General features: G+C 40.0%; 1 protein-coding gene across 2 annotated transcripts in view; it reads right to left on the bottom strand.

The window, feature by feature from the left end:
- Positions 1-12,780, bottom strand: part of ctif (CBP80/20-dependent translation initiation factor) — a 49,021-nt gene that overhangs the window by 7,212 nt on the left and 29,029 nt on the right. Inside the window, exons 9-12 of one of the 2 annotated variants that reach the window (XM_008424481.1) lie at positions 12,123-12,203; positions 7,054-7,648; positions 6,314-6,613; positions 3,514-3,669 (exon numbers count right to left, since the gene is read on the bottom strand). In XM_008424481.1, coding sequence (XP_008422703.1) covers positions 3,514-3,669; positions 6,314-6,613; positions 7,054-7,648; positions 12,123-12,203 — 1,132 coding nt within the window. The remainder of the gene's footprint in view (positions 1-3,513; positions 3,670-6,313; positions 6,614-7,053; positions 7,649-12,122; positions 12,204-12,780) is intronic. The other variant, XM_008424482.2, reaches the window with a different exon arrangement.

Raw genomic sequence — 12,780 nt, 5'->3', positions numbered from 1 at the left:
CAGTTTGGTGATGAACAATGCCTTTTCCAGCATGATGGAGCACCTTGCCATAAAGTAAAGGTGATAACTAACTGGCTCAGGGATCGAAACAGAGATTTTGGGTCCATGGCCTGGAAACTCCCCAGATCTTAATCCCATTGAAAACTTGTGGTCAATCATCAAGAGACGGGTGGACAAACAAAAACCTAGGAATTTTGACAAAATGCAAGCATTGATTGTACAAGAATGGACTGCTATCAGTCAGGATTTGGTCCAGAAGTTGATTGAGAGCATGCCAGGGAGAATTGCAGAGGTCCTGAAGAAGAGGGATCAACACTGCAAATATTGACTTGCTGCATTAACTCATTCTAGCCGTCAATAAAAGCTTTTGTTACTCATAATATGATTGCAATTGTATTTCTGTATGTGATGAAAACATCCGACATACACACATGAAAACCAGAGGGCAGCAGATCATGTGAAAATATTTGTGTCATTCTCCAAACTTTTGGCCATGACTGTATAGTCATTCGTCCTCAACTCTCCCAGCTCTGCTCTGCTCATACGAGCTTTTTACTTTTTGTCGTAACACATAATACACGTCGATGGCCACACAAGAACTTCATCTTCAGCAGAAGATCATCTGTTTCTTTTCAGAGACGGTAAAGAAACTGGTGAGCGCAAAGTTAGAGAACCACTATCAACTTTTGATCCTCTGATAACACCAATTTAAAATACATACAACCAGAAATATATTTTTAATGTAAGAACATCTGCCTTCATACTGCAGGAAAAAAAATTGCTTTTCTCTTGACAGAGTAATTTGAAATTCAACTAAAAGCATCTTTCCAGTTGTTGCATAGCAACTGCGAGTCTGTTTTTAGGATTAGCGCCACTTGTAGTTACATTTAATTTCACTACTGTATTACTGTTGAGTTAATACTGTCTCACTATCTGCTAACCAAATAAGCCTACATATAAAACAGAGTCTGTAATGATTTGTCTGTGTGGGCATTTGTAGATTTTTTTTTTTTTTTACAGCTCCCAGGGCAACAGAAAAAGCAAGCTGGTGCTTCATGCAGTGAAGCAAGTGCAAACCCAAATCCTGCAATGTGATTTAGGAGGAGGGGGATAAAAAAAAAAATTGGGTCTTTAAATAAAACAAGCTGGCTGCCAGGACTGTCCAACTGTCCAGGACTTTCAAACAGGGCAGACCTTATGTTATATTGTAGCTCCTCAGACTGATGTTTTATTTTAGACAAGTCTGCAGAAGCAGTAAACAGGCAGATGGTTTCAAGTAAGCTTTAATATTTCAAACTAAATTGAAATTCTTCTACTATGAAGAATTTTAAACTTGCGAAAACTCACAGCAAATATAAACTAAATTACATGCAACTGAACTTGCTTAGAAACCTGATGAACTACTCCAACGTAATGAGTGATGTGCATATCGTAAGAATCGATCATTTATGAAACCTTTCGTGAGACAAACGTCCATGTACCTTTTTTTTTAATGTCAGTTATTCAATTTCATCTTGCTCTGGTAGGAAAGCAGTGGCTGGGTGCTGGAAAGCTCTTATTCCTAGATTTAAAAAAAAGCACTCCCACTCACATGAGTGGTGACTTCAAAGCTTGCAACTCTGCAGCTCACATGGGGATAAAAAAAAACAACTTTAATAGCTATGTTCTGGTAGATCTGCTTGTAAAAACTGGCCTTTTTCACTTTGTTTTGATCATTTCTGCGTAATTTGTTAAGTGCAAACAGACATGGGTGAACAGTGTCTCCGTTTATTTAATGGGAAGATTTCACTGTTTCTGCCATTAGGGCAGGCTGACTAAAAAGGAGTGACAGTGACTAAGCGGAAAGGTGTTTAATTTGACGTTTTAACGGCAGCCGCAGACAACGGTTCTTCATTTTATTTAGTTCGGAAAGGGTATGTGGAAACTCAACCCAGAACTACCCAACTCTTACCTAATAATATCTTCCAGGTATAAATACAAGAAGTGTGTGTGCGTGTACACGCACACACACATTTTGCAAAGTATTCATAACTTTGCAAAATTTGCGTTAAAAAGGAAGTTTGTGTTTAATATTCAAAAGTATCCATATTATATTTTCAGTATGTGATGCAACAACAACAAAAATTTAAGGTATTTTTTGCAATACAAAAACTCAGAGTAGTGAATATTTGTGGTGTGAAAGACAATGCATGATTTTAATGTTTAACAAGAAAAAACAAAGGCTGACTCAAATTTTTGCCCATTCTTTTTTCACATAAAAGTTAAAGATAATTCAAATTTGATGGTAAAGCATCTGATCAGAATGCTTTACCATCAAATGCACAAAGTTTTGGACTTCTAACACTGTGTTCAGAGTGATGTATGGCGTTACATATCGTGTGTTGCGCTTAGGCCAAAAAGTTAGCGTTTTTTTTGTCTCATCTGACCAAAGCAGCTTCGTCCATATCTGCCGTCTCCAAATGCAGAAAGGACTTTTTAAACTTTCCTTTAACTTTATTCTTCTTAACATATGAGGCATCATTTCCCTGCTACTTCCTGTAGTTGTGCGACATAAAAATCACAATATAGAGCAGATTGAAGTTTGTGGTTGCGACATGATGAAATGTTTGGGCGGTGCTTTTGCAAGGTTCTGTATGTGCAGGAAGATGTGTGTAAGGAAAACTGGCACTGTGGTTTTAACTGAATTCAAAGATGATAGTTCTTGGAAAAAAAACAAAAACTGAGATTTACAAGACAGACACATTAACACCTACATATAATTGGATGCAGTACACAGGTTTCTTCTTACCCAAGTTGTTGAGATGTAGCATGTTGTAAACTATATGCGTGTGGGATTCTGACTAGTTACGCCACGCCTACGGGTAAGCTGGAGAGTCTTTTAACAAGCTGAGATAATGCCCTGGGCATACCCACAGACAGGGTGTGGACGGATGGATCGCTGTGTGTCATTGTTGTTCGTTAATGGCACACCGGGTGTGTGTGGAGCGCCAGACTGCCGGAGGTGTGAACGCGGGCGCTAAAACTCAATACATGTCTCGGCATTATTCCCTTATACTTGAATGACGCAATCAAAACCTATTTTCACCCGCGGATTCTTTGATCTCGTCTCTCTCGTCCTTTGTCTTTCTACCTGAGAGAGTCTGAGCAAACTTCCTCTCCACCAACTGTCAATCGGACCACAGTCTCCTGCGTTTCCTCCTTCCCACCCACTCGCTTCCCCTTTCAATTTCCAATCTGCCGTTGAGCACTTCTGCATCGTAGTGAGTCTGCTGCGGCTTACCCTGCATGGTTTCTATGGCGACCAACGAAAAAGCGTGACCAGCTAATGGGGACGTAACCCGGGGTCACGCACTTTTTTACTGGAACCGAGTGTGTCTTCACCGTTTGTACCTCGAGCCAGACCTCAATGTGGTGTCTGCAGTCTAGACCGCGTCTGGTGGAAAAACAGGAAACCAGATTGCGAAGACGAGACGCGCTAGCGGCTCGTCGTTTCCAGCGCGTCTGCATACGGACCTCTCGTAAACACGTGTAGATGGGGCAGACCAGCACCCTGAACGGCTGGCCGGAGCTGCTCCTCATGGTGCAGAAGACCTCGCACAGGAAGGTGATGAACCCCAACCACCGCTCCACATCGGTCTGTTGCAGCTCCTCACGACGGGAGAAGTCTCTCTGAAGACGGACAGAAAAATACAAAGCATGCTTTTTACCTTCAAACACTGCACAGAAACAGAATGGCAAACTTCTGTTCTGGCATTACACAACGATTCAGTTAGCAGGTGGATATATATATATATATACAGTAGAGCATTTAGGAAACTGGCACACACATTAACCTCGTGTCACCAGGTACTTCAAACCCCCTCAAAAAAGAAAAGAGAAGCATTTGACAACGCCATTAAAAATACCTTTTTTTCTGCTTGAAGTATTCGTTCAGTTTGAAAGTGAGAACAGTGAAGTGTGTCGGCTCTGTGAAAGTGTTGGAGTTAATACGGGTTAATGCTTAATGTGCTCACATAAAGCTGTTGCTGTGCAGGTTAAACTGAACCTTTATTAACAGGTAGTGCAAAGGCTTCCACCCCCCACACCCCCTTTGCTCACAATATTATCTGTCAGGAGCTCGAGAAACATGAGCAGCTTACAGAGTCGGCTGCATTTATTGGCACGCCTGGAAACGATGAGTAAGAGCTTTAAAATAAAGTCATCTTTTATTGCAGCAGAATAATGAGGAGGAAACTTGGAAAACTGGCTCCTTTAATTTGAGTCCATTTAATCTGTGTGTGTGGGGGGGGAGGGGGGGACCTACAAAGCTATAAAAAAAATTCTGTTTCAATTTAGAGCCTGCTGAAAAAAAGAAAAAGGAGTTTATTATGCTAACAAGGTTTCCAGTTACTTTGGTGGAGAAAAAGGCCCTCAGCACCACAGATCCTCCACCTTACTTCACTGTGAACACGGGATGGTTGTCACACATATTCAAACTTTGTTTCACATTAACCCCAGATGGGGAGTTTGATGAGACCGATGAGCTCAATATTGTTCTCAGATGATTAAAGGCGTTTATTGGAAAAAAGGCTTTTTCCAGGCGTCCCTTCAAGACAACTGGTGGATGCACAACGCTTCTCTTTGTTGCAGTTGCCTGACATCAAGATATTTCTTTTACCCAACTCAAAATAAACTTGTCGCAACTTGAATTTTGTTTTAAATAATTGCATTGATTTGAACTTTTGGTACATTTAAACAGCCTGACATTTTGCTGCTGCAATTATGAAGATCAACATGAAAGTACCTTATTAAAATGCCATGTTTTCTTGTCTTTCCCAAATTAAAAAGTAAAGATTCACTCATTTTTTTGTAGTTTAAATGAAAACAAAAGCTTCAGATTTATTTGTTCTATTATTTCAACACTGAATTTATGTTCTCAAACAAAATGTTGACGTTTTTCTTACTTCTTCAGAGTGAAATCATGCTACTGCGACTCTCACCCCCAGCACAAGAAAATGGCGCATAAAGAACCCATAACATGAGTGAAAAACACGCCGAGCATTCCTCAGATGTGTTTAATAAGAGAGCTCTTTAACAGGTGGAACAGTGGCAGCGTTAAGGCCAACAAAACCTCTCTCTGAATAAACAGAGCAGTCACACTAATTGGCCCCATATTGAGATCCAGGGGTCTAATGGCAACAGCATTAATGAAAGCCTTCATGAGCCCACTTATGACATTTAAAATGTTTTATAGCCAAAAAAAAGCCAAAATGTCAAAGGCGAGCAGGGGGTCTATGCTGGCTGGGAAACTGAGATTAAAGAGCGAGATAAAAGAGGAGAAAAGACCACACAAATGTGATGGAGGAAGAGGAAATTAGTTGGAAAGGAGGCTGAAGGATCAAGGTAGAAATAAACACACACTACATTTGGGCGTAAATATCAAAACTTTTAAATAGAAAAATCTCAAGGCGGATATACACACATAGCATGGCAAGCTTTCAGATGACAACACCCGTCTCCTGATTGCTTCTGATTGTGAGATCGGGCATGCAAACAGTGAGGCGACAGGGTGAAAGGAGGTGAGAAGACGTGGGAACATGGGAATAGAGAGCTTATGAGGGACAAGAAGGAGGAAATGAAAGGAGGGAGCGGTGGCAAAGTATGTAACGCCTCAGAGGATGTTTTCATTCAGGGTGCAGGACTGGAACTGTGCAGTAAAGTGAAGGAATGGAAGGTGAAGAGGAAGCAGACTTCCGCTCCCCCTGGGAGTTTAGATTAGCTACTTTGTGCATTGACATGTACAGGTCTGAAACACAATGAGCTGGCCATCAGACGGAGGGGATTCCTAAAGCTAAGGTGAATAAAGCCACTGAGATCATGGTGGATGTTTTTTTTTAAAACATACTGTGCTAAAAAAAAAAAAAGAAGAAGAAGCAAATTTTCACTTTATAATTAAGTGCACCATTGTAAAATTCAAAACGGAATCAGCACAAATGGATAGAAATGGCACAATAATTGAAACAATAAGATACAATATAGACAAGATGCATTATGAAGCATGAGAATGTGGCACAGATTCAATTATCCAAGAGCTTGATTTTTTTTTTTTTTTTTTTTTTTTAAAGCACTGTTTTCTAAATTGAAACCATAACTAACAAGATCCCCCGAGATTCCAAGTACGGAGGCTGCAGAAACAGGAGAAGAGATTTCATTTTGCAAAGAGAAGTAGATTCACTGCGAGCTAATCACACCAGCAGCTTACTGCAGTGGCAATTACAAAATGAAGCCAAAGGCATTACGTATCAATGCAGACGATTCCAAAAGCTGCTCTCACCTGTAGCGCGTTGAGCAGGAGCGATCTGAACTTGGTTCCCTCCACCATGAACAGCGCCATCTTGTCGCAGCGCTTGGCGGCCGTCGTGGCGAAGCTCCGGTCGGACACGGCCTTGGAGTAGATGGCTCCAACCACCTGAGCCAGCACCTCCTCGGACCGCGCCGAGCTCTGCGCCTCCTCCATGAAAGAGGCCAGCTGCTTCTCCACGTCACTGCTGTTGCTCCTCATGCTGTTGAGGAAGTCCACTAGTCGGTACATGTTCTGGGGTCCCACCCGAGTCTCCTCCTCGTTAACCTCGTCCTGCAGATAGGGCAGTGTAAAGGTTTTAACTCATTAAAGGATGCTGGTTATTTTTTTCTGTCACAATTTCAGACATCTATAACACAAATGCCCAAAGTAGTGACTCCTTTTTGAATTGGAGTTGGCCAATTCAATTTAGAATACAAAGTAAAACATAAAAAATTATTTTAAAAAACTCAGCCTGTTAAATGTTTGTTAGTTTCCTCTCCTCCTTATGGGAGAACACAGACACATTTGCTGAGTGACTGCAGAATAAAAACCTGGACAATTAAATGAAGCCAGACAAGGAGAGACAAGTGTGTCTGCGTCTCTTTGCAGTAATGAACCATGCTTGTCTTTTTGAAGTTAATTGGGAAACCAAATGTTAGCGTGTGCACACATACAGATCAGGCCTGGCTGCCCTAATGGAGACTGACAAACACTAAGCAGATTGTCAGTACCTTGTCTAGTCTCCTCCTCAGCCTCTCCTTAGACGACTGCAGAAGACTGACTCTTGGCTGCTCTGCTTGGCCGTCGCTCACTTTCATACTTGGCAGCATGCTGAGGGATTCCTTATTAACTGTCAGGTCTGGGAGGGCCGTCGCACTAGGAGTGGGGGCCGAGTTGGGCGATTCGTTGGGACTCCTGTGGTTGCAGTCTTGCGGTGGTTGGATGTGCTCATCGCTCACTCTTACAATCTCAGTCTGTTTGTCTTTGGTTGTTTTTGGGGATGTTTCTTTATCTCCTGCAGCATTTGTCTGTTCATGGCCCTGACCCCCCTGATTGTGGTGCCAGCGGCGGTTGTGGCTGTAGCCGTGATGCGACGGTCCTCCTTGGCGAGGCCCAGCGTGTCCTCCTTGGTGCTGGCGAGGTGGTCGACCAACATTGTGGTTTCTGTTATCTCCCTGATCTGTTAAATTAAACTCTTGCTGGTTTGGGGGCTGCTGTTGAGTTTGATCCCAGTGTTGCTGTGGAAACTGTTGCTGTATCTGCTGAGGCTGGTTCTTCCCTCCCCCTCCTCCACCTCCTCCTCCACTATGGGGTCGCTGCTGCCTCCTGAAAATAAACCAGGTTCAAGTTAGCACCTTCGTAATGTTACAGGGGTCAGTTTCCTCGGGTCTGCCCTTTACACGGTCCGACAAATTACCAAGACATTTACAAACATTCACCTATCGGTAACACTCAACAAAAGTAGTATCTACTGAACTAAAAGCTATAACATCAAAAGCCAACTTTCTGCTTACATGAGAATGAACAGCCTGAGTGTGTTTTCCTGTCCTGCATTGATACGTTGTTTTTGCTGTACTGGCTCTGGTCTACAAACGACTGACATATGGTCCAGGGGATTAGTCACCTCCACACTGAGGACACAGCCTATTATCTACCTCAGCTTGTGAACCTGCACAAATCTAACCAGCAGCAGCAGCAGCATTCACAACCTTTTCATTTGCATAAAACTGAAACAATTGTTGACAAATAAAATATTGCAGATTTAGTATGCAAGGAAATAACTCCAGTTTTAAATCAAAGTTGTGTTAGGACACTTTTACCAAAAGATACAACGATCCCCAGGCTAAAGTCCATTATTTTTTAAAGACATAAAGAAACAATTAGAGAAACGATAAGCAACAAGCTTCAAAATGAATTGACCGTTCACTGCTTAATCGCAAACTGTAAACCCTATAAAAAAAAAAAAAAAACAGCGTGGTCAAATGAAGAAAGACGAGCAAATGAAAACAGAGAAAGCTCTTTTTTTTAGATGTCACACTTGCATTGGTAGTTGCAGCTTAACATTCACTGGATTAAAAAATAGAGAATGTGATAACATTTTCAAAATGTCTATACATATGCCTGGTCTTTTGTTTAACTGATTAGCTGCCATGAATCACATAAGCAATGCAATTATTTTTTATAAGAAACAAAAATGTGATTTTTTTTTTTCCAAAGTAAATTTTATCGTGTTTATGTTATAATATGAAAAACTTTATAGAAATTACTTATTGTAAAAAATAAAAAAAGAAACAAAAAGAAAAAAAACTTTGACCAATATGACATGGTAAATATGCATAAAATTAGCATCACACATTTTGTTAACATATATATAGTCAATAAAATAAAATACACGAACAATGATTTTAACTATTAGTACAGGCATGCAGTTAAACTACAGTGATTTTTTAACATGATAGAATTACACAAGTGGCTGTAGATCTCTCAACATTCTCGTGTAAACCTGTTTTTTAAATACCAAGCAAACTTTTTTCCTATTAATAAAAAGGTGCAAAAGACTAGAAGAGAAAAGTACGCAGAGAAACGTTGAGCCTGTAACCCTGAGCTGTGTAAGCCTTGTGGGAGGCTGGACGAAGCAATGTTCCTAAAGTTTTGAACCGGTCCTCAGTGGGCAGACCGCCGCACCGGTTCTTCGCTCTTTACAAAAATCTCTCTTTTACAAAGTTTGAGCTGCCTAAAATTTAGTAATAGCATAAAAAAATTAAAGCATGGCCCTGACATTTTGGAGGCCGTAGAACTGTAAAAATCAAAGTAAATTGTGAAAGAGACCCTTTGGCACTTACAAACTCAAAATTTTAGATTCAGTGGTCTTTGGTAAGGCTGTTCTTTTCAAATCTGATCAGAAGACGGAAAACCAACCTTGGAGATAGTCTCAAAAGAAGTTAACATTCTTAATGTTCTTCCGCACGAGCCAGGTTTTGTACAAATGTAGTAAGTCGAAGAGGACAGGTACATGGTGGCGATGGAGGGCTTTGGTAATCCACGTCAATTTTCAAATGCTGAAGATAAACTGGGCTTTAGAGGCATTAAAATGTTGTTTAAAAAAGTAATAAACAAGGCAGATGGCGAGACTTAAAACCTAACTATTTGCGTATCATCTGCATATATTACACAGTGTTTGAACACAATAACAAACAGTGTTATTAGTGCTCCATCTTCTCAAACCTCCCATCTGCTGCTGTAGATAATCTGCAGGATCGACCCTACTGGAAGTTTCCTCCTGTTATAAGAACGTGTTTCTTTTAACTGTCACCAAATGTTTGTCCAGTATGAGGGACTGCTGCCAAGTCAACGACTTGATATAACTGACCAGGCTCCTTTCGATAGAAAACTTTTTTTAATCAACAGGCACTGTAAACTGAATTTTACTGTAAAACATTGTAATTTGGAAGAAACTGAAACATGTCAAACTGAATCTGTTTATGATTGGATTGACTTAATTATACATTTATGTATATAATTTAAATCCATCTTATATTGAAAGGGTCTTGAAACTACATTTTTTGACCAACTGGTGTTACATCAATAAAGTGAAATAAATTAAGCCGAATGCTACCGTTTTATCTGAAAAAGGTTGAGGTTCTAGTTATAATGTGGTATAAGGAAGCTAATGTACCCAGTTACCTAATGCTAATCATTATCACCTCCAAATATGCAACATGATGAACTAAACTATTAAAAAACCAAGACTAAGATCTAAAGATCTGAATGAGGCTATCAGGGGTAACAATATTTTAATGCTAATATTTAATATTTAATACGCGTTTGATTAATAAATATTGTAGGCTATGAACATCAGTTCTGAATTAGCCATTCACTGACCTGGTTAGGGTTTCCACAGTGAATGGGGGTATTTCACCAAGGTTTAAACTGTAAAGAAACATCTGAGCATCTCAGTCAAATATAATTGCAGTGACGTGGCACACTTACTGCTTCAGATATTTTGTTAGTGTAATGTGAAAATATGCTTGCTAATATGGAAATCTTGTTATCTATAACAAATGTAAGTGGTTATTCTTATTTTGTTGACCAACAACAATTTCATCTTTCATTTTCCACACATTTTTACATTAACAAATAAAGTCGAAGTAGTGTAATTTGTCACTAAAAGAGAGGTTTTGCATAATTTCAAAGACCAATACAGTCAGTCTGGGTGCTGTAAACCTCTAAAGGAGGACTTGGCAGAAAAAAAAAACTGTCACTTCTTCACAAGTCTCAGTTCTTAAAGGCTGAGACTTTAAAAACTCAGCCCCCGCGCTGGGGTCTCAGCGGCCAGGCGTGGTGGCTGGGGCGGGAGCGGCAGAACTTTGGGTCTGTCCGTCTTCCGCCCCACCGCGGCGCACAACCGTTCTCCGGCTGGGCTCCGGCCGCTGGGCCGGAGTCTTATCTTCCGGCCGCTGGGCAGAAAATAAGAATTCCAGTCCGAATTCTTATTTTTGAGACTTGAGTGCAACTGGAGTTGGAGTTTCAACTCAAGTTGCCATTATTGGTTTGATGCAAGAAACAGACTTGTTAGTCAATTCAAATTTGAATACTTGGGAGTGCTTTTGTCGTTTTCACAAAAATATTGAAAATAGTCTCCATTGATAAATGCAGAACTCCTGGACAGAAATTGTGAAATCCTTTGATCATCTTATCCTATAAACTTCTTAATTTTGCCAAGGAGACATCCAGGACCGCTGAATATGACAACTCTGATGGATTCTCAGGCTTGTGCTAGTTGCTGTTAATTTAGGCTCAGATGTAATAAACCACTCTCCTTATCTACTGATAATCTGAGAGGGGTTAGAGAAGGAGTATAATAAAATGTTAATCATGTTTAATGACTGTGACCTTGACAGTGGTTAGAGTGCTCATCATCTATCAGCCATTACTGTCAGAGATTGCTGCATTTAGGACAAATGATGGAACCACCGATGAAATGTCATTCAACAATAAGTTACTCTTTCATGATTAAACATCTAATAGAATGGAACATGACTTATTCATTTTGGTTTGATCATTTAAATGGTATTACTCAAGTCCATTGCAGTGTTGGATGTCGCCAGACTGAGACATATTTAAGTACATATTCTTCAAATTGATTAAGAAATGAGTCAAATGTAATTTTCAGAGATCTGCCATAAATGCATCAGGACCCTCATTAATAGAAATTTGCAAAACTATTCACACTTCCTAAACTCTTGAGATTTTTCCCCATTACTTCAATGTACTTTATTAGAATGTTAAATAGCTGATAAATGCAAAGTAGAGCATAATTAGGAAGTAGGAAAATAAAATGAAGCTAGTTTTTATGGTTTTGGAAACTTTCAGACTTGTAAGTCAATTGTTTATACAGCCATCTCTGTCTGTAATTTCAGTTGTAAATGCAGCCGCTCATTCTTCTTACCAATATCAGACAAGCCCAGGCAAAAATCCATGAATATCACAGTTAAAGTCTTTTCACAAATTCTCAGCTTTGCACATCTAAAGTCTGAAACGTATGCCAGAATCATCTGAGAACATCAATTTTAATGTCTTCAAATTGATTTTCAGTTGGATGTTGTTTCGTACCCAAGCCCTGTTTTAACATTTCCCACCACTTTATCTCTGGTGAGTCCCTTGTTCTTCATGATGCCGTTGGTTTTCAAAGATTCTGAACCTTTGAGGCCTTCACAAAACAGCTGCACAAATTCCAGAGGTGTGGATTACTTTCAAAAGTTACTTTACCTTTTGAGATCCTACTTAAGTTGCCACTAACCTGGCTGACACTCGTCGTTTCTCCCCTGGGCCAGTGGGCAGAAGTATGGTTAACTGCTCTCGGCTGAAGTAATCAAATGGTCTACAAGCAGGAGAGAAGGGTGTGCCAAAATGCAGATGATTGGAAGGATGGAAAGATTAAAGAGTGGAGTAAAGTCAAAGTAAATTTAGTAGGAAATCGGAGGTTTTTCATTGAAGGAAAATAGGAGAAAACAGGGAGAAAAAGGAGAAAAAGCAAAGCAAATAAGGGAAACAAACACACACAAAAAAACTACGGGTTGGTAAGGTCACACAAAACAAGGAGTCTAAAAGAATTTTACATAAAAGATTAAATTAACTTGCAGACATGGTCAGGGGAGGGGGAGCATGATAAAAATGATCAATTATGACTTTTACTGTGTACAAGAGGAGAATTCATAGAACCACTGGTTGACCCAGACAAGAGAATCGATTGACCTGGGGGAAGAGATGTCTGCATGCCAGACAGTCAATAAGTTGGCCGAGGCTCTGCACAGGCCACAAAACACTGACTTAATGCACTGTGGGAAGAAGGATTTCAGCTGCCTGACTGAGCATATGCATTATTAAATTTTAAGATAAAAATTTTGAAGAGTAAATAAATTTGGGTGGATTTATGCGAGAAGAATTTCAACTCATCA

Source organism: Poecilia reticulata, linkage group LG12 (assembly GCF_000633615.1).
Source record: "Poecilia reticulata strain Guanapo linkage group LG12, Guppy_female_1.0+MT, whole genome shotgun sequence".
Lineage (NCBI taxonomy): Eukaryota > Metazoa > Chordata > Actinopteri > Cyprinodontiformes > Poeciliidae > Poecilia > Poecilia reticulata.
Note: the sequence above shows the minus strand (reverse complement) of the source record. Positions and strands in the feature narration are given on the sequence as shown.